The 27,568-nt window shown below is 39.4% G+C and overlaps 1 protein-coding gene across 3 annotated transcripts in view; it reads right to left on the reverse strand.

Moving 5' to 3' along the window:
• Positions 1-27,568, reverse strand: part of LOC127420933 (chromodomain-helicase-DNA-binding protein 4-like) — a 46,153-nt gene that overhangs the window by 9,901 nt on the left and 8,684 nt on the right. For 2 of the 3 annotated variants that reach the window (XR_007893900.1, XM_051663575.1), the window contains exons 7-31: positions 27,315-27,439; positions 26,959-27,094; positions 24,778-24,947; positions 20,698-20,934; positions 20,081-20,284; positions 17,416-17,627; positions 16,639-16,770; positions 15,183-15,282; positions 14,710-14,901; positions 14,274-14,474; positions 14,051-14,188; positions 13,745-13,866; positions 11,521-11,694; positions 10,890-11,031; positions 10,600-10,731; positions 10,172-10,289; positions 9,874-9,998; positions 9,505-9,597; positions 9,269-9,407; positions 9,008-9,177; positions 7,978-8,170; positions 7,708-7,794; positions 7,494-7,585; positions 6,577-6,710; positions 3,831-3,975 (exon numbers count right to left, since the gene is read on the reverse strand). Coding sequence is in view for 2 of the 3 variants with exons in the window: in XM_051663575.1 (XP_051519535.1) it covers positions 3,831-3,975; positions 6,577-6,710; positions 7,494-7,585; positions 7,708-7,794; positions 7,978-8,170; positions 9,008-9,177; positions 9,269-9,407; positions 9,505-9,597; positions 9,874-9,998; positions 10,172-10,289; positions 10,600-10,731; positions 10,890-11,031; positions 11,521-11,694; positions 13,745-13,866; positions 14,051-14,188; positions 14,274-14,474; positions 14,710-14,901; positions 15,183-15,282; positions 16,639-16,770; positions 17,416-17,627; positions 20,081-20,284; positions 20,698-20,934; positions 24,778-24,947; positions 26,959-27,094; positions 27,315-27,439 (3,713 nt within the window). In the remaining variant the exon portion in view is untranslated. The remainder of the gene's footprint in view (positions 1-3,830; positions 3,976-6,576; positions 6,711-7,493; positions 7,586-7,707; positions 7,795-7,977; positions 8,171-9,007; positions 9,178-9,268; positions 9,408-9,504; positions 9,598-9,873; positions 9,999-10,171; positions 10,290-10,599; positions 10,732-10,889; positions 11,032-11,520; positions 11,695-13,744; positions 13,867-14,050; positions 14,189-14,273; positions 14,475-14,709; positions 14,902-15,182; positions 15,283-16,638; positions 16,771-17,415; positions 17,628-20,080; positions 20,285-20,697; positions 20,935-24,777; positions 24,948-26,958; positions 27,095-27,314; positions 27,440-27,568) is intronic. The other variant, XM_051663576.1, reaches the window with a different exon arrangement.

The raw sequence follows: 27,568 nt of genomic DNA on the forward strand, positions 1-27,568 counted from the left end.
TGTCTGTACAGCTGTTAGGAGAGGTGGAGGATTAGCTGCAATATTTAAAGATGTCTTTCAATGCAAGCGTCACTTGGTGATTACTTTACCGTTGAATATCTAAGTATTATCCTCTCCACGCATTCTATTTATAATTATATAGGCCTCCAAAATATATTTATAATGCAGTTTTATTTAATGCGTTATAGCTTTATTAAAGTTAAAATAATAAGTAAACTGGCATTTCTCTGTGCGGTGAGCGCCTCTTCTATGAGTTGTGTGAATGTCCCGATCTAAGAGGGAGAGATTGAAACTGCGCCCGGCTGAGGTACCCTCTTTTGCGGGGACGCTCATCCCTCGAGTGCGTGCGCTTAATGCAGCTAGATTATAACGCGATGGCAACTTATTGAATCATAATATATGCATCACTGTGCATTTCTTATCATGAAGAAAATTGGCAAAACGCAGCTTTATTAATAAGAGAGAGTTTGTTTTTTTGTGAGTTAAAGATGGATTGAAGTGAACAAAAAGGTGAGAGAGGGTAGTCTTCGCCCCATTATACACTGCAACAAAATACATTTTTTTATTTGTTTTTGTTTTGGCCTGTTTTCCAATATAAATATCTAAAACTCCTTTAAAACAACATACATTTACTTTAGCAGCTATGCTGCAGAAGAATTTTTTTTTTTTTTTAATCTGAGAACGTTGAATATAATATTAAAAACACAAATATTTTAAAATATTTAAAAATCCTTTAAAAAAAGATGCATTCACCTGAGAAGCAGCATATAAGATATTTAGACTTGCTTTTAGAGAATAGATCTTGAATATAAGTATATTTTGTCTTTACTACACTCGCAGAATAATAACCAAGTGGAAAAAATACACTTATAAACAAAATACACTTATATTTAATATACATTCTCTTAGAGCAAGTCTAAATAGCTTATATGTTACTTCTCAAGCAAATGTATCTTGTTTTAAGGATTTTTAGACAATTTTAAATGGAAAAAAAGACAAATACACTTGATAACAATAGGATTTTTTTGTAGTGAAATTGTTACTGAATTAAACTTAATAAAAAGTATTTTTTCCCTTTAAGTAAATGTCATTTTGAAGTATTTTTAAAAGATGATTTTGTCCTCTTTATTGTTAGCAAGCATGTTTAATACAACCTTTTAATTCGGGGCACAAGCTGAATCATCAGTTTAGAGCTAATGATTAATCATTGCAATAATCGCCCGAATAGTCGAATAATCGTTCTAACAATCGTTAGATTAGTCGATTATCAAAATAATCATTAGTTGCAGCCCTACTTATTAGTAAGGGTCTGAACATTTCATCCACTATTATTAAGGATGTCGCGCTATCTGACCATTTCTGAATTTTCTTTGAAATGTTGATTTCTCCTGCCACTGAAGTTAGATCTGTCTCTGTCAAAAAGAGGTTACATAAATGAGAACACTAGTGTGCAATTGAGCAAGGCTATATCTTTGAAACCAAGTATATCCGCAGACTGTGTTGATGTTCTCCTCAAAAGCTTTAACTCAAAAGTTAAAAATGCTATTGATGGCATTGCTCCTGTAAAGGTCAGGACGATCACTGGCAGGCGTAAAGCACCTTGGAGAAACACAACAGCATTGAAAAACATGAAAAGTGGTGGAAAACACATCTTGAAGCCCATTATAATATCAATAAAGACAGCCTTCATGCTTTCAATTTGGAACTAGGCACAGCTAGGCAGACCTTCTTCTCGAAACATTTTTAACAGCAATATAAACAACACCCGCACACTTTTTACTACAGTAGAGAGACTAACAAACCCCCCAAACACAGGTTCCCTGTGAAATGCTCTGACAGCAAATGCAACGAGTTTGCATCTTTTTTTATGAAGAATCAATGATATTAGAATGGTGATCAGCTCGTCCTCATGTTGCATGAGGTCAGACAGCACCCACCACAAAAACTTCAGAAATTAGTCACCATGTCTGATTTTGAGGCAATTGATGGTAAAAACCTGGAAGAAATAGTAAAGCATCTTAAAACGTCAACCTGCTGTCTTGACACACTCCCCACATAATTTTTCAAAAATATGTTTAACTGTCTGGAAAAAAATCTGTTAGAAATAGTAAGTGTGCACTACTTTCAGGCACGTTTTCCGAAATCCCTGAAAACTGCAGTTGTCGAGCTCCTTCTTAAAAAGAGCAATCTAGATAACTCAATATTGAACAAATACAGACCAATTTGAAATCTTCCTTTTATAGGCAAAATCATTGAAAAGGTTGTTTTCAATCAGCTGAACAAATTCTTAATCTCAAATGGCTCCTTGGACAATTTCCAGTCTGGTTTCCGATCGCATCATAGCACAGAGACGGCACTCATAAAGATCCTTAATGATATTTGGCTAAATACTGATTCAGGCAAAATATCAGTGCTTGTATTATTAGATCTCAGTGCTGCTTTTGACACTGTTGACCACAACATTCTCCTAGACCGATTGGAAAATTGGGTAGGGCTCTCTGGTTCAGGTCTTATCTAGAAGGGAGGGGTTTCTATGTGAACATAGGCAACTATGAATCCGAGTGGACATCCATGACTTGTGGAGTCCCACAAGGCTCAATCCTTGCACCACTCCTGTTCAACCTGTATATGCTCCCACTAGGCCAAATTATGAAAAAGAACCAAATTGCATACCATAGCTATGCAGATGACACCCAGATCTATCTAGCCCTATCGCCAAATGACTACAGCCCAAATAGAATCTCTGTGCCAGTGCACTGATGAAATTAACAGTTGGATGCGCCAAAACTTCCTTCAGTTAAACAACGACAAGACAGAGGTCATTGTATTTGGCAACAAAGGCAAAATTTCCAAGGTGAATACATACCTTAACTCCAAGGGTCTAAAGACAAAAAATCAAGTAAGGAATCTTGATGTCACTTTGGAGTCAAACCTTAATTTCAGTAGTCACATCAATGCAATAACTAAATCAGCCTAATATCATCTAAAAAAAATATAGCCAGAATCAAATGTTTTTCGAGAAACTTGTTCCTGCATTCATCATCAGTAGGGTGGACTACTGCAATGGACTCCTCACTGGCCTTCCCAAAAAGACCATTAGACACCTGCAGTTCATTCAGAATGCCGCTGCCAGGATTCTCACTCAAACCAAAAATCAGAGCATATTACTCCAGTTCTCAGGTCTTCACACTGGCTTCCAGTTACATTTAGAACTGATTTTAAAGTACCATTTCACGTTTATAAAAATCGCTCAACAGCCTAGGACTTAAATACATTTCAGATTTGCTGGTTGAATACAAACCTAACAGACCTCTCAGATCATTAGGATCAAGTCAGTTAGACATACAGAGTGTTCACTCAAAACAAGGTGAGACAGCATTTAGCTGTTATGCCACCTGCAGCTGGAACCAGCTTCCAGAAAAGGTCAGATGTGATCCAACAATAGCCACATTCAAATCCAGACTGAAAACATCTGTTTAACTGTGCATTTACTGACTGAGCACTGTGCTGCACTTAATGATTGCACTGCATAATTTTATTTCTGTATTCTTTTTTTATTCGTTTTAATAATTTTTACTTTTTTAAATTCAATTTATTATTTTTGTTCTTAATTGGTTTTAAAATGAACTGTATCTTGTATTTTCTTTATCATTTACTATATGTAATGCACTATGAACTGCCATTGTGTATGAAATGTGCTATATAAATAAACGTGCCTTGCCAACTGTACAGAAAAAAGTTATGTACAGTGCAACATTTTTGTATTGGTTTAAATAAACTCAATGACTCTTGTATACAATTTTGACTACAATAATACAATACTAATTTACCTTCTTTCTAATTAATGACATCACACCAATACGGGTAAGGACGTGTTGCCGTGACAGTCCCTCCCGAGGAACGCCATCAGCGAAGCTTTCAGCACCATCTGCACCAGGCTCACACAAGTGCCGCATGAACAGTGACACGTATGCCCTGAGAGAGAAGCAAAAAATTAAGGTGAATACCATTAGAACAATAGGATAGTTCGCATTTGTAAAATATTCTCACTGAGGCTGTACATTGATTAAAATTTGTTTAACTAACTAATCGCTCAGTTTTCTGTAATTAATCATGGTACATTAAAACAAACGTTAAAATATAAATATATTTACCTCAAACTTTGTTTCAAAGAACTTGCAAGAAATTGGATAGTCATCATTTATTGCAATTATTTTATTATGTAAATGTTTAAATGTTCAGTTTTTTGCAAATAGAGTTAATTAGACAAATTTTTACAGGTATAAATCTTTGATACAATTGTATGTATACATGCCATAAAATCAGTGGACATGTTGTTATTAAAAGTTGGGCAAAATCTTCTGGTGTTTTCCAGTGGAATTCTTTTAATAATAGGATCAAATGGGCAGATTCAATTCATATCTTGAATTCATCACTTTCCTGGTCCTTTTAGACATCAGTTCTGCTTTTGACACTATCTCTCATAGCATACTCACTGCTAGGCTCTGTGCAATTGGCATCTCAGGCACTGCTCTGTCCTGGTTCATTTCTTACCTCTATGGCCACCAACACTACATTTCTATTTGTCAGTTTAAATCAAATTTGGTTCCTGTTTCTCAAGGTGTCCCCCAGGGTTCTGTACTTGGACCTTTGCACATCATCACCTATATGCTTCCTCTAGGTCAAATCATTTGCCATCATGGCCTCAACTTTCACTGCTGTGCTGATGACACTCAACTTTATATCAGCTCTTAGCACACTGCCCCATTCCCCACAAGTTCCCTCTCTGAATGTGTTAAGGACATCAACTCATGGATTATCAGTTACTTTCTAAAACTCAACACTGATAAAACTGATGTACTGATTTGGTTTCCAAGTGTTTTATCATGTCTCCCTGATCAGTTGGTCGATATAAATGGTGTCCTGGTCAGACCCTCCGCTATTGTTCGTAACCTTGGCATTATCATTGACCCCACACCCTCTTTCCACGCTCACATCTCCTCTCTCACAAAAACTGCTTTCTATCATCTCTGTAACATTGCGCTACTCCAATCCATTCTTAGCACCAAAGATGTAGAAACTCTTGTTCACGCCTTTATTCATTCTAGACTTGACTATTGCAATGACCTCTTTTCCGGCCTTCCGACTAAAACAACAAACCAACTGCAATACATCCAGAATTCAGCAGCTAGGTTTCTCAATCAATCAATCAATCAATCAATATTTATTTATAGAGCACATTTAAAAAAAAACAACCATGGTTGACCAAAGTGCTGTACAAAAGGTAAAATAATTATTGCAGAAAACATTCTCACCTACTCAAAGAAATCCTCTCACATCACTCCCATACTTTGTAGGCTACACTGGCTGCCTGTCTCCTATCGTATCCAATACAAAATTCTCCTTACAACATTCAAAGCTTTACATGGTCTTTCCCCCTCATACATCACAGATCTCGTCCGCCGCTACACCCCATACCGCTCACTGCACACTTGCCCCTTCGCTTTGGAACTCTATTCCTCAGTCTCTCTGTGATCACACCTCCATACATTATTTCAAAATCAATCTCAAAACATATCTCTTTGACCTATGCTTCTCTGACTCTTAAATTGTTTATTTATTTATTTGTTTACTCTCATCCTGTAAAGCGACCTTGAGTTTGAAGAAAGGCGCTATATAAAATAAACGTATTATTCGTATTATATCAAGCTTTATTGGCAAGATAAATTTAAGTGTACATTGCCCTTGCATTATTAGACACTATACATACAGATATAAAACAAACTGAATGCTGAAGTTTAATTTGCTGAAGCTTAAAATCTCAAAACTATTATTTTTGCACAAAAGCTGGGTCTCTCGTGCCGTTACGCTTTTGACACTAGTTGATGGCAGTGTGCATTTTTGGGCGATGCGAAGAGATACAGTAGCTTGCTCATCTCTCTCACACGCCTGGTTCACCGCTTGCGGGTGAAGTCTCCATTCTCCACACAGTAAATTCACTCCCATGTTTATTATGCTAGGGACTGAATGACGTGCTTCAATGTAACCGCAGCACTTGGAGCACAGGGAGATCCTCGCTCTGCATTCAGAAGTGCGCATTTGTTAGATTATAAATATGGGGATGCGACATGTCGTTCACTGCATCCAACAGTTTGATAAGCCCTTTTCACTTCTAAACTATTAATGGTTCAAAAGGAGTGTCAGACAGAATCATCAAAATGACTCCTGACAAATAAACCTGTGGATTATGCTGCAGTGGATTATGGCTGTAGCAGCGGGGCAATAAAGGACTGAATGTAAAGAATAAAAGCATTAAAACTTATCAGTGAGAAAACAAGTTTGTATTGAACTATGCAAAAGTATAGCTTCTTGTATTTACCCATCAATCAGTGTATTAGCATTAAGCTAAATGTGTAATTTTTTTAAATTAAATTAAAAATCGATTTTTCATCAGGGAGACAATTTTAAAATCATTTGTGTCCAGAACTGTAATTTGTAACAATCGATTTTTTCCCCCGCCTCTAATTTATAGATTATTATTTTATTTTAGCTTTTTTTCCAAATTAGCTTACTCACTTGAACTCCTTTTCTGATTTGCCACGTAAGTCTCTGACAAGCCACTGGGTTGTGAAGGCATCCTGAGGCGGCATCCCATAACGCATTACTGCATTCATGAAGGCCTTCCTCTGGCGAGCGTTGAAACCCAACACCTTACAAATCAACATAAGATCTTTTGGTGAGTAAATCTGTTAGTAAGGGAGGGCAAAAGAACATCAATGGCATATGCCAAAGCTGAACTGATGCAAAAACAACAACAAAAAAAGAAATCATAATAATCGGTGCCGATAGTTGCTTTTTGAATATTGGGTATTGGCAAAATTCTGTGCAGATTTTTTTTATTATTCCTCTGTGTTACAATGTGACCGGTGCTGAAGGATTCTACAGTATAACAGTGGCCTCTAGAGGTGAAATAAAAACAGTCACATGGGAATTTGCTACATCTAAATCTGTCCTCATTGACAATATCTGAATTTTGATACTTCAGTTAATATTTTATTTTGATTAAATAATCAAGTGTTCTAAATTGAAGCGAGGGCATGCAAAGGAAAATGCAACTATATAGAAATGTGCATCGTCAGCACATTGTGTCTCTAATTCAAATCTTGTGAATAATCATAAACCTTATTCCTCATGAAATCTCCTCTGGTGAAATATACTTGTATACAAAACCCTTCACCTGGTGAATATAAAGGCTATAAAAAGCTTAATTTGGTAAATAGCATTGTAACGGAGCCAAGTCTCTGTCATATCAAATTAAGAGTCCCTGGTGTGTTTTGGGTTAGTTTATGGTTAAAAGTCCCAGGATATGCACCAAATTATTTTTTTAATATTCTATAAATTGAATTTAAAAATATCGACCGATTAATCAGCAATTGGCCTTAAGTTATTGGTATCGACTTCTACGACAAAAACCCCAGATATCCTTCACTCACCTCAATGTTGCCACTAACTCTGGCCAGCAGGGGCGGCAGGGGTTTGTCTTTGTCATTCCGGAGGCCTTTCCTGTTGGGTCGCCGTGAATTGGCTGCAAGCAGACGGCAAACAATAATGTTAAAAAGGGCAAGTTTTTCAAAATCATTTTTGAATGCTTTTCATTTCCAAAACGTCTGTTCTGTTTAATTTTCACCATGTCTGCCATCAACTCACCTTCTGTTCGCTCATCAAAGTCCTCGTCTCCTTCCTCTGAGGCAACGGAATAATCTGATTGGCCGTCAGATTGATCATCCTGCCAGTCTGTAACAGAGCAAAAAAGACAATTCGAATAACTTGTATATTGTAAAACAGAATACCAAAGCCTGTGTGTAAATATAGTAATTTAATGTTTTCAAGCCCTTCCAATTGTTGTGCATTTTAACTTGCATATGTTCATGATTTAGTTTTGTTCAAGCTGATTTACGGCGTTTTGCTGAGAGTTACCACGTCTTCTCTCACCGCGGTCTTCCTGAGATCCATCGTTGTAGTTGACCTGCTTGCGGATTCGTTTGCCTTTGCCCAGGTTGCGGGCTAGATCCTCCTGCTGTTGCTCATAATGGTGTCTGAGCAGTTTCTCCCAGTAATCTGGATCCACACTTTCTTCCTGCTTAATGATCTCCCTCTGAACTTCCTCTTCCTGAGAAAGACAGAAAACAGAGAGAATGTGAAGAAATGCAAGGTGCATGTGGGAAATAAAGACATTGTATACATGAGGTTTTTTGTCACAATGACTGAGCAGTTTTGAGACGTTATATATATAAAAAATAAAAATTCTCTCCTTTTATCCCCAATGCGCTCCAAGTCCTCGTGGTGGCGTAGTGAATCCGGGTGGCGGAGACGAATCTCAGTTGCCTCCGCGTCTGAGACCGTCAATCTGCGCATCTTATCACGTGGCTTGTTGAGTGCGTTACCGCAGAGACCTAGCATGTGTGGAGGCTTCACGCTATTCTCCGCGGCATCCACGCACAACTCACCCCACTGAGAGTGAGAACCACATTATAGCGACCACGAGGAGGTTAACCCAGCGTGACTCTACCCACCCTAGCAACCAGGCCAATTGGTTGCTTAGGAAGCCTGACTGGAGTCACTCAGCACGCCTTGGATTCAAACTCGCGATTCCAGGGGTGGTAGTCAGCGTCTTTACTTGCTGAGCTACCCTGGCCCCCACAAAAAGATTTTTTCTTTAAAGTTAACCATGAATGGCATTAACATGGATTGACTATTGCCAGACACTTTTTGTTGATTTGCCCAATATATCAGCACTAGGAAAATCATGTAGAAATTTGCAAAAGTTTCAGGTTTTTAATTCCTAACACCCCCTTGGGTGGAATTTCACAATATTTGGAGCATTTCCGCAAAATGTCCTGCAGTTCATACACACCAAATTTTGTCAAGTTTGGACTTTACATTCTAAAGATAAATGAAAAAAAAAAAAATCTAAGACGTTTGCCAGAAAACTCTAACTGACACTCACCACCACTTCCTCATCCTTAACCACATATTGTGCCACTTTGAAGGAGCTCAGATACTCATTCATGCTCTGGATCTCTGTGTCATCTGTGGCATCCTGGTTACGGTCCAGCAGGCGATCTATGGCTTTGTCGTCATAGTGAATCACGCTGCTGTCCTCTTCTTTGTTTTCTCCTTAATAGAAAAATGGAATGTGTGTCAATATCAATTTCGATTTCTCCACTGAGAGCATACAAAATTCTGTATAAGATGTTTGTAATTCCACCTTCTCCCTCGTCCTTGAAGAGCTCCTCTGTTCCAAATTTAAGGATGTCGTCCAGTTCCTGTTTGGACATTGAACCAGTCTTTGAGCCCAATCCAGGACGCACAACCAAGTGAGTCAACATCATTTTCTTCTTTGCCACCTAGAGATAAACAAGAAAGGACCTTCAGTTTTGACTGGAAAGGTGGTTGGAGAAACTTTGGATGGTTAGAGTTTCCCAAAGATGGTTTCAAGTATACCTGAGTGATTCTCTCTTCTACAGAGGCTTTGGTCACAAAGCGGTAGATCATCACCTTCTTGTTTTGACCGATTCTGTGAGCTCTGCTAAAGGCCTACAAGGAGAAAATAAAGAGGATGAGAACAACATACCAAAACAAAACAGAAAACACTCAAGCTTCTTAAATGTATATAAAAAAATAAACTGTAACAAAGACTGATCTTCAACTCTGTTTCAGTAGGATATTGTTTTAATGGTTTAGCAGATCTTATCTTATTTGATTCCATTATTCCAATTATTGTTCCAAATTAATGATCCTTTATATTCCCTCTAGAGTTGTCCATTTAGAAGACCAGCAGGAATCACTTTGTGTTTAAAACCATGATCTCACCTGAATGTCGTTGTGAGGGTTCCAGTCAGAGTCGTAGATGATGACAGTGTCTGCGGTTGCCAGGTTGATACCCAAACCTCCAGCTCTGGTCGATAGCAGGAAAGCAAACTGAGGAGCACCAGGAGCTTAGGAGGAGAAAAAATATATATATTTTAACATTGAGAATTAATAAATGAAATGTTAATTTTTTAGACAGAGCGTAATAAGTATAATTCTCAAGAGTAGCTTTGATTTGGCCAGTTTGTGGATTTGATTTGATGTCATTTTTCCCTTACATTCAAAAAACATCTTGACTCACCGTTAAAGCGGTCAATGGCCTCCTGTCTCATGCCTCCAGTGATGCTGCCATCGATACGCTCATATTTGTAGCCCTCGTTCTCCAGGAAGTCTTCCAGCAGGTCCAACATTTTGGTCATCTACCGAAGAGAAACAAAATTAAAAACCTTGCCACTGACAGAGTTTATCACCAAACTCACAAGTCCAATGCAACTTACTATTCACAACTTAATAATTCGCATCAAGTCCCCTGTTTAATTTTTTTCATTCTTTGAAAATGGTTAGACACCTGAACTGTTCCGCATGCAAACAAAGAAAAAAAAAATTGAACATCCATAAAAAAAACAAAAAACAAAAGACAATATCGTGGTATGGTATCGGACAGAAGAGATCCTTTTTTTTGTTGGTTGTTTAGTCCCACAGAACGCATGTCTGTGTATGCGTGCTCACCTGAGAGAAGACGAGCACTCTGTGTCCACCCTCCTTGAGTTTGCGCATCATCTTCTGCAGTAGCAGCAGTTTACCAGCAGCTTTAGTCAGGGCACTGCCCTCATACATCCCATTGGGCATCTTAGGAGCTTCCTATTTTCACACAGCCAATCAGAAATCAGTGTGCTGCAATTACATTTTTCAATTATTCATTTACTAATTTGCATCCTCAAATATTACGACTACAATTTACTGAGACTGTTAAAAGTCTATCATAAATATATATATAAAGAGAGAAATGTGGACCGTACCATAGCAGCAACAGGGAAAAGATAGGGGTGATTACAGCACTTCTTGAGGTCCATGACGACGTTTAGTAGAGACACTTGGTTTCCTCCACCACGAGTGTTCAGAGCTTCAAAGTTGCGCGTCAGGATGAACTTGTAATATTTCCTGAATTCACAGATCAAAGAGGTTGATCAAGAACATATTAAAAGTAGCTGCCACTCAGCATAATAAAACACATTTTAAATACTCGTAAGTAATCTGTAAGATGGAAAAGGTGAAAGTGTGTCACTAGGAATTGGTCTGAAACTAAAGGTCATTACCTCAAATATACTTAGCAGACACTTATCTAAAACAACTGTTAGTGCATTTTTATTAGAGGGAAAACTCTTGTGGAGCAACTTGTATTAAGTGTACTCAAGGGGACAATGCAAGTGGCTTGTAAACCGCTTCTGAATCTGGGGTTTGAACCTACAACCTTTGGATTACCAGCTCAGATCTTCAACTACTAAGCCACACATTTATTTAAACTTTGAAGTAACTACAGGAAATGTAGAGGGACAATCAATCACTTATCAAACCCACAACCTCTGCTTTAGTCAATTCTTCTCTTGTCCCCTTGTTGTTTCCTCTTTTCAACCCTCATCCCACACTCACTTCTGCATGGGGCTGAGCTCCACTCTGACGATTAGCTCTGTTTTAGAGGGCATGTGCTTGAACACGTCAGCTTTGAGTCTCCGGAGCATGTGGGGTCCCAGCATGTCATGAAGCTTTTTGATCTGGTCCTCTTTGGCAATGTCGGCAAACTCTTCCAAGAATCCTTCCAGATTACTGAGGATTGGAAAGAGATTAAACACATTAAAAACACCAGCATATGACCTTTTTTATTTCTTTAGTAATATGGAATATCTTCCAATAATTATTTTACATCACAAAGTGCTATTTCAGTCATAACGTCTGCTCGTTTGTCTTGAGACACCGGTGCTGTTATATTCGTTATACTACATCTAGCTTTTTGCAAGAACGCATTTAGTCTGAACTAGGGTTGGAAATTAATGGTGGATCGGGGCAAAAATGCCACAGAACATAATATGCAGTGCACCGTCTGTCGAGCAGATGTTGCCGAGTCAGTGGCGGATCCTTGCACCACTGACCCGGACAGAAGGACACTCGGCTTCTCTCGTGCTCATGCTAAATTCCATGACCGTTCGCTCCTCTCATTCAAAATAAACTGTCCTAGTGTTCCGTGCTCATCGGCCTAACAGGCCATCTCACTTATGTAACAGAAATATTCCCAAATAAATTGATATTGACTCAAATAAAAATTGCAATCAAATTAAATTGGGAAATCAATGCAATACCCAGCCCTACAAATATTAGTTGATGTTGATTCAACTTTATTGGTAACATTATTCCAATAAAATTAATTGATTAAATGAATGTATTTGACATACTGTAAAAGGATGACACAGTCATTTTATAAGGCTAGAAAAAAAAAAAATTGCCCTTACAATACGGGGGGAGGATTTGCCCTCGGAAATCAATTCCAGGGGGGAAATATTGCCCCCTAATGAAAAAGATAATTTCTGACCCTGGTCTGAATGGCCCCTTAGGTCAAAAAAATCAACTTAGTACCAAAATCGACAACATCATTAATATTGTGGAAACTGGTATAATTCAACAATTCTGTGCATGTCTTATTTGGTATCATTAAACTGCATTATATCCTCAAAACATATGGGTCGGCATCAGGTCAATGATAAACCCAAATTGGTCGACCACTAAAAATGAAAATTCTCTCATCATTTACTCACCCTCATGCCATCCTAGATGTGTATGACTGTATTTCTACTGCAGAACACAAAGATTTTTCGAAGAATATTTTAGTTCTGTAGGTCCATACAATGCAAGTCAACAGGGTCCAAAACTTTGAAGTTCAAAAAGCACAAAGGCAGCATAAAAGTAATCCATATGACTCCAGTGGTTAAATCCATGTCTTCAGAAGCAATATGATAGATGTGGGTTAGAAACAGATCGATATTTATGCCCTTTTTTTTTTTTTTTTTTTTTAAACTATAAATCTCCAATTTCAAATGGCCCTCGACTTGATTTTTCCACTTTCCTGATCGCGCCCGGCCAACCGCGTTGCCTTTCCGAATATACTTTTCAGACCGCGAATGAAATGCGTTCTGTGCATGTGCACTACAACTGCTTTGTGATACTCTTTTAGTAGTCAATGGCTGGTGCATGCGTTGACGATGCGGACAGATGATGACCGCGTCTGCGAGTCAAGAAAACCTCGATGGCACCTGGTCGGGGAGCGCGGACTGGCTTATGACGAAATTTCCGTCACGCATACTGTGCGAGGAGAGATCAGCAAGGCGGACAAACGAAGTATACTCAGGTCTTAAGGATTTTTCTCTTCTAAGAGTTCTTGTGTTTTTGGTGATTTGCATTCTTCGTGCATACTGCCACCTACTGGGTAGTGAGGAGAATTTTTAATAAAAAAGGACTTAAATATTGATCTGTTTCTCACCTACACCTATCATTTCACTTCTAAAAACATGGATTTAACCACTGGAGTCGTATGGATTACTTTTATGCTTTCTTTATGTGCTTTTTGAAGCTTCAAATTTTGGACCCTGTTCACTTGCATTTTAAGGACCTACACAAGTTGAGATATTCTTCTAAATATCTTTGTGTTCTGCAGAAGGAGGTCATACAAATCTGGGATGCATGAGGGTGAGTAAATGATGACAGAATTTTCATTTATGGGTGAACATCGAGTGTTTTGTAACTAAGGTCAAACTGTTTGATGTCAAAACCTTTATACATTTTTGTATACACAAAAAAAAAAAAAAAAAAAAAAAAAAAAACACACCTGAATCTCTCCGGTGTGAGGAAGTTGAGCAGATGGAAAAGCTCTTCCAAGTTGTTCTGTAGAGGAGTTCCAGTCAACAACAGCTTGTGCTGCAGTGGGTAGTTGTTGAGCACCCTGAAAAACTGCACAAAAAACACCAAAGCACAGCATGAGTACATCAAACTATCATAATAATGTACGGGAAAAAAAACGTATCAGCTTTTGAACTTTAACCACAGCACCCTAACTTAACTCAAAGTACAAATCATTTTGGTCAAATTATTAGGCAGAATACCCAAAATGTTTTATTGACAATGTTGGTCTCACCTTTGATTGGTTATTCTTTAGCCTGTGGGCCTCATCAACTACCAAACATGCCCAGTCGATGGAGCCAAGAACAGCCGTATCAATAGTGATCAACTCATAGGAGGTCAACAGCACGTGGAACTTCACAGAGGCTTCTTTCTGCAGGGTGATGAGGAAATAATCATTGATACAGATCCTGTGAATCAGATTCTCCAAGAAAAAGTGCATGGTCCATCTCACTAACCTTCATCCTAGAGGGTTTCTTGCCACCACGGATGGCGTTGTTTTCAAAGGAGAACTCGTTTTCTCTGATGATAGCCCTACTGTCCTTGTCACCGACGTAAGTGACAACATACATATCGGGGGCCCACATCTCAAACTCTCTCTCCCAGTTAATGATGGTGGAGAGAGGAGCACTGACCAGGAACGGACCCTTAGAGTGACCCTGGAGAAAGACCATATCACGATTTATAAATTGTTGAATAAGGATAAGTGAAAACTGCAACAAACTCCAAAGTTCTGTGAATTTTTAAAACTTTAATATAACGTTTCTACGGCCGATAACACTAATATACTGATAAAAATACTTTGTGTCAAGCATATAACACTATTTAGCATCAGGGGGTTCTAAACCTTATAAAACAATAATAAAAAGTAAAAACTGTAAAACACCCACACACCTCTTTATACAGTGAATAGAGGAAAACAGCAGTCTGCACAGTCTTTCCAAGACCCATCTCATCAGCCAGGATGGTGTCGGTTCCCTGAGCCCAGGAGAAGCGGAGCCAGTTCAACCCCTCCAGCTGGTACGGATGCAGCGTTCCACCCGTAGTGTCCAGATACTCCGGCTGACGCTCAAACTTGATAGTGGGCTAAAGGACGGAGAGAAATGGATTTTAGCCATCTACATTTACGCATTTGGCAGACGCTTTTATCCAAATCGACTTACAGTGTACTTATTACAGGGACAATATGCCTGGAGCAACCTGGAGTTAAGTGTCTTGCTCAAGGACACAATGGTGATGGCTGTGGGGATCGAACCAGCAACCTGATTACCAGTTATGTACTTTAGCCCACTACACCACCACCACCACTCCAATATCTAGGTTCTAGTGTCACTAGTGTGTACGACCAGACAATAAAAGTGACTTACATCCACGACAGGGTTTTCTGGAGGTCGGTCGAGTTTTCGCATCTTTCCTTTGATCTTCAGTTTCTTTCCTGGTTTCCCTTCATCTCCCATCATCAACTCCCTTTAAAAGAGCAACACATATGCAGCATGCATATGTTGAGTGTGTCAGTTCTTTCCATTTTTCTTACAGATAATGCCTGGTTATGTCCATTTGAGGTTCAGTTGCAATTCCAACGTTGACAATGGTGTCTAGATTATGAGTACCAATACCATACCAATAACCAAGCTGGTGGAAATGGCTGATAACCAATTAATCAGTGAATAGTTTTTAAAAACAAATTATAGAATGTTTAAAAAATGTCTTATACTTTCCTTACTATGATGGGCACAGACAGAGGCAACAGGAGTCCAAAATGAATAAACTGAACTAAATGCAGTTTATTGTGCAACCAAAATCCCAATAATGCCCCAATGGACTTTTAACTATAAACAAGTCCGAAACACAGTAGGGAGTCTTATTTTGAAATGGAGACTTGGCCTCGTTACAATGCTCTATAATTATTAACCAAATTAAGCTTTTAATAGACTTTATATTTCACCAGATGGGGTTTCATGAGGAATAAGTTTTATTATTATTCACAAGATAAGTTGAAGTCACAATGCATGCTGATGGGGGACGTTGCCATATAGTTGCATATTTCTTTCCATGCCCTTGCTTCAATTTAGAACACTTGATTATTTTAGCAAAATGACAATATATACACTGAAGTGATCATAAAAATATGGATGAATATTGTGAATGGTGAAAGATTTAGATTCAGCAAATCCCCACAAGATCCGTTCTAACTGTAGAATCTTCCAGCACCAGTCACAGAGGAATACTGAGAAATTATACCAACACATTTTTAAAAATCGTACAATTATCAGCATTGATTTTTGCTTATAACTGATAGTTCCAAAAAGCAACTATAGGCACCGATTAATCGGTAAAACTGATATATCCATCTACCTACAGTCTAGATGGTAAAACTTATGTGAAACTGATGATATTTTAGAATTAGGGTTATGAATCTCGCAATCCGCAGAACAAGGGTTAATATCTAGTCGCATTCAATTTCAGAGCTGTAACCAATGTCATATTGGCGGGAACAAATTACATTAACCAATATAACAGCCCATCATTTGAAGATCCAATCGAGTTGCAAATTGCATTTCGGTCTTCAAAGAAATAGTTGACCACAAGAAAAGAAAATTCTGTCATAATTTAGTCACTCTCATTTCATTCCAAACCCTTTTGGCTTTCTTTCTTATGCGGAACACAAAAGGAGACAAAATTTAAGTCAAAATTTCAGGTCGTTTCTCAACTCATTGTTTCTCATTTTATGCCTTCAGAAGACTTGGAATATGATGCCCATTGGCTTTGCGCTTATGACTTATGGCATAGTAAAATAGGGGCCACTGTCGATAAGGTGTTTACCTGTGATTCCAGTACTGCAGTTTGTAGGCGTCAAACTCAGGAATGTCCATATCCTCAGCCTCCCAGGTGGACTGATCATATGTCGTGTCTCTCCACTTGATGAGGTAGTGACAGTTATTCTTCTTATCCACACTATCAAATCAAATCACTTTGTCACAACACCATAACCATGAGTGTACAGGTGGTGAAAATCTTGAGTGGATGCTCCACAACAACGCAGTATGAATTAACAAATATCAGACCACAAAATGCACAACAGACGCATGTACAGTTTGTACACTAAATGGAATAAAACACAAATGGAACAGACTAGAGGTCGACTGATAGTGGATTTTACCGATACCGATAACTAAGGTGGCGGGAAAGGCCGATAACCGATTAATCGGCAGATCGTTTTTAAAGCTAATTTACAAAATGTAAAAAAACAAAATCGTATCCTTTCCTTACTATGACGGGCACAGAGTCCTAAATGAACGAAATCCCCAATGCAGTTTATTGTTCAACCAAAATAACCAGAAGATTTGGTGTATTACACGGGACTTTTAAGTATAAACAAGCCCAAAACACACTGGGGACTCTTATTTTGAAATTATGAAAAAACTAATTGGCAACTATCGCCATAGATTTTTGCTAATAACGATAGTTCCAAAAAGCAACTATCGGCACCGATTAATCGGTGAAACTGATATATCGGTCGACCTCTAGAACAGATGCAAGTAAAGCCATGAAATAAATCACAAGTGATTCAATCCAAATTGAATCTTAAGGTCATCTCACCTATGGTTCAGTATTCTGTGAATCATCATCCACTCCATCTTGATGCCGAAGCGGTAGTACTTCTCTTCCATCTGAGCATAGGTGGGGTCTTTGCTCTTCCTCTTCTCACTCTTGCACTCATCTCCCTCAATGCCGAAGTCAATGGGCGGTGGCTCGTCCATATCGTTCTTGCGCTGATAGTTTCTGAACATCACCTGACAGTGAATCTCCAGCTAAAAAGAGTGAGAATTTGAGTATCGTTTAAGGGAAGAAGTTTCACACCCAAAGTGTTTGGTCCGGCTGATTTGCCTGGTGTGGTAACTATTTTTCCAAACTTTGGTATACATTAAAGAGCCACAAACAATTCCACTTGGAAGAAGGGTTTGTGTGGTACAGTTTGCAATTGGAAAGCAATTCAACCTAACTGCTACTGATGATGTGTAATTTGTCTACTCTATTGTTCTGCCTTTCACGTTGTGGAATCAAACTGAATTTAAAGCTGCACTACGTAAGATTCTTTGGTTAAAAATGAACAAATTGCCATTATTTTATTTTTTGGATTTTTCCCCTTTTTCTCCCAATTTGGAATGCCCAATTCCCAATGTGCTTTTAAGTCCTCGTGGTCACGTAATGATTCACCTCAGTCCGGGTGGCGGAGGACGAATCCCAGTTGCCTCCGCATCTGAGACCGTCAACCTGCGCATCTTATCACGTGGCTTGTTGAGCACGTTGCCACGGAGACATAGCGCGTGTGGAGGCTTCACGCCATCCACCGCGGCAACCACGCTCAACTCATCACGCGCCCCACCGAGAACGAACCACATTATAGTGACTGCGAGGAGTTTACCCCATGTGACTCTACCCTCCCTAGCAACCGGGCCAATTTGGTTGCTTAGGAGACCTGGCTGGAGTCACCAAATTGCCATTATTGATTAAGTACATAAACAATCAGGGTTCAAATCAATGTCCTTACCTTTCCCCGATTCACTACGGTAAGCCTATAAAAACGATTTGTATTTTGAGCTGTCAGGTCAGATTTGTCGTGAAATTGCTGGCTTGTGACAGTCATCATTGCATCACTTTCAGAATATACTGTATATGTATGGGACATAGGAGGCCTTTTGATGGATAAAAAAAATACTGTATAGGGGTTCAGGGGTGTCCCCTGAGAGAATTTGTTTTTTAAAACGTTAAAGTCTGAATGGACCATTTTTATATTTTCCTTAAAGTGAGAATCTACTAACAAACAAACAAATAAACAATTTACATAACAGTGAAGCAGGTACCAGATAACTAGCACAAAGATTTACATCTCGGTCCGGATTGAATTGTCCTTCGGTCCGGATCTGGACCAGAGTCCGCCTATTGAGTACCCCAGCTTTAGAGACTTATTAATTTTCTGTAAAGCATGTTTCTTACGGAAATGGCATATTCACAACGCAAATTACGCAGATTCTGACTAGCGCATCATTTAGTTCAAGTTCACCTGTTTAGTCGCTTCAATATGCAGATGTACATTGGATTTATGGAGTAGATGAATCCATATCTAATATCTTGTTCTATATACAGATTCTCAAGATGTTTCTTCTTCTGTTTATATCTTGCACTGTTAATATCTTGCAATATTATTTTTATCTCGTCATATTTTCGTCAATGGCATGTTTTAATATAATCGTTTAATTATCGTCTTTTTGTCTCGTCTTGATTATCATTGACGAAATCAAAAAAACCTTAGTCAGTGAACGCTTCTCTCAATGATTTCGTTGACGAGATTAACACTGGGCTGTACATAATGCAAAAATAAAGCCTTCCATTGAACTCGTATCAGCCAAATCATGAGTTTCACTCCTTAAATTGATAAATGTAGTATAATACAAACATTAATAGTAGATAAAACACTTGAATAATCATTAAAATATATTGGCAACTGGAGGTGATTGAGGAGACTTATGTCTTGTTCTCTATGTAAAAGCGCTTTTGAGTGTAAAATTCATTCATTCAAAATATGTAAATAAGAGTGTTTTATATCTTCATCAAAGCAAGTAATATTTCAGTTTTAAATGTTTAATCGTATAACATCATATCAACATGGAGACTCTGGCCCGGAATATCTCCAGTCATGATCACACAGGCAATGTCCAGGTAACCTCAAATAATGAGATTCATCCACCAGAAGAGCAGTGCCGAAACACGACTGACATAAAGTATTCTTCCGCAAATTGCTTACAATTTAAGTTTCAACCACAGATGTCGCTAGAGAGCACAAAGTGAAGTAGTGCAGCTTTAAACAAAGCAATCGAATCAAGTGTTAACAGTGCAAATCCAGATTTAAAATTACACATCAAGATTGTATTAATTGCTGGATTACTTCAAGAAGATTATTAGGTTCCTGAAAGTGTTTAAGCTAAATACATATAAATACCAAAATATATTGGTATGTCATTTGAATTCACTCTGATTTGTGGACTTTTCCTCTTATATGAATAACAAAAAATATTACTATATCCATTTAATTATTAATAGTAACATCAATTATTCACAAATGAATCATTAATAGGTATTAAAATATGAATTTATCGAAAAAAGTTTCTTTAATCTGACATTGAAAAGTCAAGCCACATCAGAATATTTTTTGTCTTTTTTCTGCTGCGAGATGAAAACGAAACAAGATCCAATGTTCTGGTACCTGTAGTTCAGTGACCCAGGAGCAGTGCCAAAAGGACAAATTCTGCCATTTGACAAAGAACTCCCTTTCAGGGCGACCGGCCAATGGTGCGGGGTCGGGCGCATTAGCTGGGAGGTCAGCGGGGCGAGGCACAGGGGTCGGAGGAGGAGGTTCAGTCCAGCGCCAGGTCAGAATCTTCTGCACTTTACCCTTCATACCAGGACACTGAAAAAACAATGAGACATGACAAAATGCTTCACTTTCTACTATTGCAAAAAAGTTATTTTTTAAAGCAAAAGGTGCACAAAGTAATTTTTTATTTCACTGGCCGATACGACAGTGATCTTGGACTTTATGCTGACACTATCATGGATGGATTTTTAAGTTACTAAGCTGCTATAAAAATACTGTAGAAATAGCCTGTTCATAGCCTTAATTGTGACCCGTGCTAATATATTCTCAACTGAAAGTGATCGATAACAGAGGGTTTCCGAGAAAGTGAGTAGTGTTTGTCGTGTGATCTTAACTTGCCGGCCACCATGAAGTTGGACTACCCTCATGTAGAATAAAAAGTGGAGATATTTTAAGTGCACATTTAAGCCACCTTACAAGTTCTATCCCATGAGCGATTGACTCACAGTGCAGCGCGGGCAGATCCATTCTCCATTGGGTATCTCAGGCAGGGGTGGGTTGAGGCAGTGAATGTGGTACGACGAGGGGCAAGAGTCACAGCACAAAAGCTCTCCACCATCCTTACACACTCTGCAGAATTCCATGTGATGATCGTCCTCATCTGCCTCACCGCCTCCTGCCTCGTTATCCTCCTCACCGTCTGATGCATCCTCACGAGCCTCCCATTGGATGCCCATCTTCTCCTGAGTGCGGAAGAGATTATTTAATTACACCAATTACAATTACGGCAAAATTGTAAAAAGTGGCTTATCATAGAGTTCTTTAGGTGAAGACAAAGAAAAGAAGATCAGGGCATAGATTGCTATTTTAAAATCTGAATTCGTATATGTTGCTAAAATCTTTCCTCAAGGTACTTTAGAAAACTCTATATTAGGAAATATACCCAAAACTCCACATATATATATATATATATATATATATATATATATACATACACATACACACACACACACACACACACACACACGTACATACGTATACACACAGACACACACACACAGTTGAAGACAGTAGTTTACATACACCTTAGCCAAATACATTCAAGCTCAGTTTTTCACAATTCCTGACATTTAATCGTAGAGCACAATCTCTGTCTTAGGTCAGTTAGGACCACTATATTAAGAATGTGAAATGTCAGAATAAAAGTAGAGAGAATTATATATTTCAGCTTTTATTTCTTTCATCACATTCCCAGTGGGTCAGAAGTTACCATACACTTTGTTAGTATTTGGTAGCATTGCCTTTAAATTGTTTCACTTGGCTCAAACGTTTTGGGTAGCCTTCCACAAGCTTCTCACAATAAGTTGCTGGAATTTCGGCCCATTCCTCCAGACAGATCTGGTGTAACTGAGTCAGGTTTGTAGGCCTTCTTGCTTGCACACGCTTTTTCAGTTCTGCCCACAACTTTTCTATTGGATTGAGGTCAAGGCTTTGTGATGGCCACTCCAATATCTTGACTTGGTTGTCCTTAAGCCATTTTGCCACAACTTTGGAGGTATGCTTGGGGTCATTGTCCATTTGCAAGGCTCGAAGTTGTGACCATTTTGGTCGCATATGCTCCCGAAATTTAATCTGTGCGACCTCAAAATATATTTGGGAGCATTTGTGCAAATAATTGTTGTGGTGCGACCTGTTTTCATTTCTCTACAAAACGTTCCCTAATTACTGCACTATGTGCCTGCTGTGTGCTGATACAGTGACCGGTCCACCGTTATATTCAACGTTACATAACCAATTAAACTTCATCTTTACATTCTTAACTTTAATGCAGATTTTAGATTGGTTAATATTAGCCGTCAATCACTCCCTTTCACCGCGCTCCGTTGTCACGTGACAGAGAGCTAACGTGCGAAATGTAAAGAGCTGAAGAGAGAAGATGAAAAGACACAGAGCGATTTCTTTTGTAAGCCACCTAAAGTTACAGATAATGTAACTCCTGGAGTTGGTGATGGCGATCTTGTGGTGAATGTGGATCCACCAGCGGAAAAGAAGGCTTGCAGTTTTCGGAGAGAGTGGCTGAAAGACTTTGAGTGGCTCCGCTAAGAAAATGGCTTAATGCACTGCGTTGACTGTAAAGCCTGTGGGACAGAGGTTGCAGGTAACACTGCGTTCGCCGCTGAATCCACACATTTTAAGTGCGAGAGCTTGATTAAACACGAGGAGAGCGCCAAGCACAAGAAATGCCGGGACAAGTGTGTGGCAAAGAATTCAGGATCAGATTCAATTGTTGAAGCTTTTAATCATCAGGATGCTGCCGGACGTTCCGTTCAATTGGCAGAGCTGAACATGAAATTTAACACCGCCTACACTAAAGAAGAGCTCGCCTTCTCTAAATCTAAACCCATGTTGCAGCTCATGAAAATGAACGGCGTTGAGATCAACATGACGTACGCAAATGACAAGTCATGTGCCAACATCATCACCGTGATAGCAGATACCATCTGCGAGAACACCGCAGTTAAAATATCGTCAGCTCAGTACATCTCATTCATCATTGATGGAGACACCGACCTGTCTGTCAAGGAGTGTGTGATAGTGTATGTCCGCATCCTGCTTGATGGACAGCCCACAAACTAGTGATGGGAAGACTGAATCATTTTACTGACTTGAATCTTTGAGTTTCGTTCAGCAAAATGAACAAATCTTTTTTCCAAGTCATTTAGTTCATGTCGTTCATTTGAGCAGAATTAAATTAACGGGTTACATTTCCAATAGCCAAATCCCCCCAACTTGACTACTTATGCAAACTTTGATTATAGTCCCAATAAGGAAACTTTATAATGTAGCCAATGCCAAATTATGAGTAACAAATGATTAGTTCACCTCTGGACTGAATCTTCTTGTCACCTCTGTCACGTGACAAAAGAACGAACGACTCTGACCAAAAGAGTTGAAAGGTGAACTAATAATTTCTGTTTCCTGTGCAGCGCCTATGCGGTTTTCACGTAACAAACGAACGGAGGTTGCGCAATGCACATGCGCGGTCAACACAAAATGAACGAATCAATCTCTGAGACTACTTGTTCTTCTGAGTCACATAAAAGATTTGTTCATGAACGACCCATCACTACCACAAACATCCTCGCCGGACATGTTGAGGTGGAACACGCTAATGCTGATGGTGAGGAAGTTTTTTTAAATACATAGCCTATTTAGTATTATATAAATTGTAGTTGTGGTGGTCCTTAATTTTCAGTGGGTTCTTCTAAATTTTTGCTGATGCTTCGAACTTTTTGAAGTTGGGAGCACCAGTGCTACGAAGTAAAAAAGTTAATTTCGAGCCCTGATTTGGAAGTCCCATTTGCGACTGAGCTTTAACATCCTGGCTGATGTCTTGAGATGTTGCTTCAATATATCCACATAATTTTCCTTCCTCATGATGCCATCTATTTTGTGAAGTGCACCAGTCCCTCCTGCAGCAAAGCACCCCCACAACATGATGCTGCCACCCCCATGCTTCACGGTTGGGATGGTGTTCTTCGGCTTGCAAGCCTCACCCTTTTTCCTTCAAACACAACAAAGGTCATTATGGCCAAACAGTTAAATTTTTGTTTCATTAAACCAGAGGTCTCCGAAAATTAAGATCTTTGTCCCCATGTGCACTTGCGAACTGTAAGTGAGCATTGGCTTCTTCCTTGCTGAGCAGTCTTTCAGGTCATGTCGATATAGGACTCGTTTTACTGTGGATATAGATACTTGTCTACCTGTTTCCTCCAGCATCTTCACAAGGTCCTTTGCTGTTGTTCTGGGATTGATTGACACTTTTCACACCAAACTACGTTCATCTCTAGGACACAGAATGCGTCTCCTTCCTGAGCGGCATGATGGCTGCATGGTCTCATGGTGTATATACTTGCATACTATTGTTTGTACAGATGAACATGGTACCTTCAGCCATTTGGAAATTGCTCCCAAGGATGAACCAGACTTGTGGAGGTCCACAATGTTTTTCTGAAGTCTTGGCTGATTTCTTTTGATTTCCCCATGATGTCAAGCAAAGAGGCACAGAATTTGAAGGTAGACCTTAAAATACTCCCACAGGTACACCTCCAATTCAGTACATCTCCTATCAGAAACTAATTGGCTAATTGTCTGAAGGCTTGACATCATTTTCTGGAATTTTCCAAGCTGCTTAAAGGCACAGTTAACTTAGTGTATGTAAACTTCTGACCCACTGGATTTGTGATATAGTCAATTAAAAGTAAAACAATCTGTCTGTAAACAATTGTTGGAAAAAGTACTCATGTCATGCACAAAGTAGATGTCCTAAACGACTTGCCAAAACTATAGTTTGCTAATATTAAATCTGTGGAGTGGTTAAAAAATTAGTTTTAATGACTTCAACCTAAGTGTATGTAAACTTCTGTCTTCAACGTGTATATATATGTACACATACATACACACACACACACACACACACACACACACACACACACACACACACACACACAAACAATGTAGATCAGATCGAATAGTCCTTTTTTTTAACCATTTCTGCCCTAGTTTATCGCAGGGAAAAACCTCACGCAGTGTGGGCAGCTCCAGGTGCCTTCAGGTGCCTTCTCCATATCAGGGTCCAAACAGACCATGTGATATGCTCGTGGACAGGTGTCACAGAGAATGATCTCTCCTCCCTGCTGACAGACCTCGCAGTAGTCCTGATGATCTGTCTCGTAGCCATCACCATCTTCATCTCCTAGCAGAGGAAGAGAGAGTACTCAATTGACGACTGCAAAGATAGCAAAGCTTTGAATTGATAGTACAGCTCAGATTTTTACTTCAGTGGAGGAACTGCACTTAGGCCACGTTTACACCTGAAACTAACATCTGTCTTGGGTGATCTGACCTTCAGTGGTCACAAGCAGTTTACACCTGGAGTCTCAAAAATTGGTGAGGGGTCTTGGATATACACTATATTGCCAAAAGTATTCGCTCATCTGCCTTTAGACGCATATGAATTTAAGTGACATCCCATTCTTAATCTATAGGGTTTAATATGACGTCGGCCCACCCTTTGCAGCTATAACAGCTTCAACTCTTCTGGGAAGGCTTTCCACAAGGTTTAGGAGTGTGTTTATGGGAATTTTTGACCATTCTTCCAGAAGCGCATTTGTGAGGTCAGACACTGATGTTGGACGAGAAGGCCTGGCTTGCAGTCTTCGCTCTAATTCATCCCAAAGGTGCTCTGTCAGGTTGAGGTCAGGACTCTGTGCAGGCCAGTCAAGTTCTTCCACACCAAACTCGCTCATCCATGTCTTTATGGACCTTGCTTTGTGCACTGGTGCGCAGTCATGTTGGAACAGGAAGGGGCCATCCCCAAACTGTTCCCACAAAGTTGGGAGCATGGAATTGTCCAAAATCTCTTGGTATGCTGAAGCATTCAGAGTTCCTTTCACTGGAACTAAGGGGCCAAGCCCAGCTCCTGAAAAACAACCCCACACCATAATCCCCCCTCCACCAAACTTCACAGTTGGCACAATGCAGTCAGACAAGTACCGTTCTCCTGGCAACCGCCAAACCCAGACTTGTCCATCAGATTGCCAGATGGAGAAGCGTGATTCGTCACTCCAGGGAACGCGTCTCCACTGCTCTAGAGTCCAGTGGCAGCGTGCTTTACACCACTGCATCCGGCGCTTTGCATTGCACTTGGTGATGTATGGCTTGGATGCAGCTGCTCGGCCATGGAAACCCATTCCTTGAAGCTCTCTACGCACTGTTCTTGAGCTAATCTGAAGGCCACATGAACTTTGGAGGTCTGTAGCGATTGACTCTGCAGAAAGTTGGCGACCTCTGCGCACTATGTGCCTCAGCATCCTCTGACCCCGCTCTGTCATTTTACGTGGCCTACCACTTCATGGCTGAGTTGCTGTCATTCCCAATCGCTTCCACTTTGTTATAATACCACTGACAGTTGACTGTGGAATATTTAGTAGCGAGGAAATTTCACGAATGGACTTGTTGCACAGGTGGCATCCTATCACAGTACCATGCTGGAATTCACTGAGCTCCTGAGAGTAGCCCATTCTTTCACAAATATTTGTAGAAGCAGTCTGCATGCCTAGGTGCTTCATTTTATACACCTGTGGCCATGGAAGTGATTGGAACACTTGAATTCAATTATTTGGATGGGTGAGCGAATACTTTTGGCAATATAGTGTACCTCACTTCAGTGATGCACTGAAATGAAAGTTCTTGGCCGAAACTGAACATTTCTGGATACACTGGGCTGAAAAAAACGAAAACTGACTATTTTAAATTAGACTTTGTTTGGAATAACTAAACAAATGTGAATGTGATCAAATCGACCAAGATGGATGTTATAGAAATAATAGCAAGTCGCTCTTAGTCTTCAGTATATTTCTGTCCACACATTTTTTCTTTTACAAACTGTGGTACGAATTGAAATTGATGTAAACAGCCAATCACACAGTTTTAATGCATGATAATTGCTCTGTAAATTATTTGTTAGTAATGCTAAACAGCCTTCTGTTTTTGCTACTGGCCTTTTGCTGGGCAGTGTTGGCCAAATCCGTTCTCTAACAAGAAGTCACAAAACTTTGGCCCCTTAATAGTTTTTTTTTCCGACACTGAGAGTGAGTCACAGTGTGTTGTCTTGGCCTATTAAAGGCTAATAGTTGACCTAATTTTTTCACAAGTGCAACAGAAAAAAATAAATAAATAAAAAATAAAAAAAGAGAGATCCTCACCCTTTTTCGTCTTCTTTTTGGGCTTCTTTTTAGTGCTGCTGCGACTACTGCGACCGTTGGATCCATTTGACACAGACACACTGTTCATACTGCCATCATCAAAATCACTGTCCACGTCAACATCATCCTCTTCACTCTGTAAAAAACGAGTTTGAAACCATTAAAGATGGTTATTTATAAAAAGAAACAGAGAGAAATATGTTGCAATTCCATTCTTCAGCCTTTGAATGACCAGAAAATGACTTGGACGTCATTAGAGAGATGCTACGTCTAAAATTAGAACAAAGCCAAGAAAGAGCATTGCTCACAGGAAAAGGGAAAAAAGGAAAAAGAGTGAACAAATCTGATGTTCTTACAGATGACCGTTTCCTCTTGCTGTTGAAGCCGCCGAGTTTGATCTTCAAAGGAGCAACCTTCTTGGTCTTCACTTTCTTCTCCTGAGGTTTGGGGGCAGGTTTGGGCTTCTTGCGTGCATTTGGACCTGAAATGTACAGGGACTGGTCTGATTTCATTGCAATTTCATGGCAATTCATTGTTGCAAACAAACAGAGGCTAAGAACTCCTATATCATTATACATAAAAAAAACCAAAACAAACAGTAAGTAGGTGC

The sequence above is a fragment of the Myxocyprinus asiaticus genome, chromosome 30 (genome assembly GCF_019703515.2).
Source record: "Myxocyprinus asiaticus isolate MX2 ecotype Aquarium Trade chromosome 30, UBuf_Myxa_2, whole genome shotgun sequence".
Taxonomy (NCBI): domain Eukaryota; kingdom Metazoa; phylum Chordata; class Actinopteri; order Cypriniformes; family Catostomidae; genus Myxocyprinus; species Myxocyprinus asiaticus.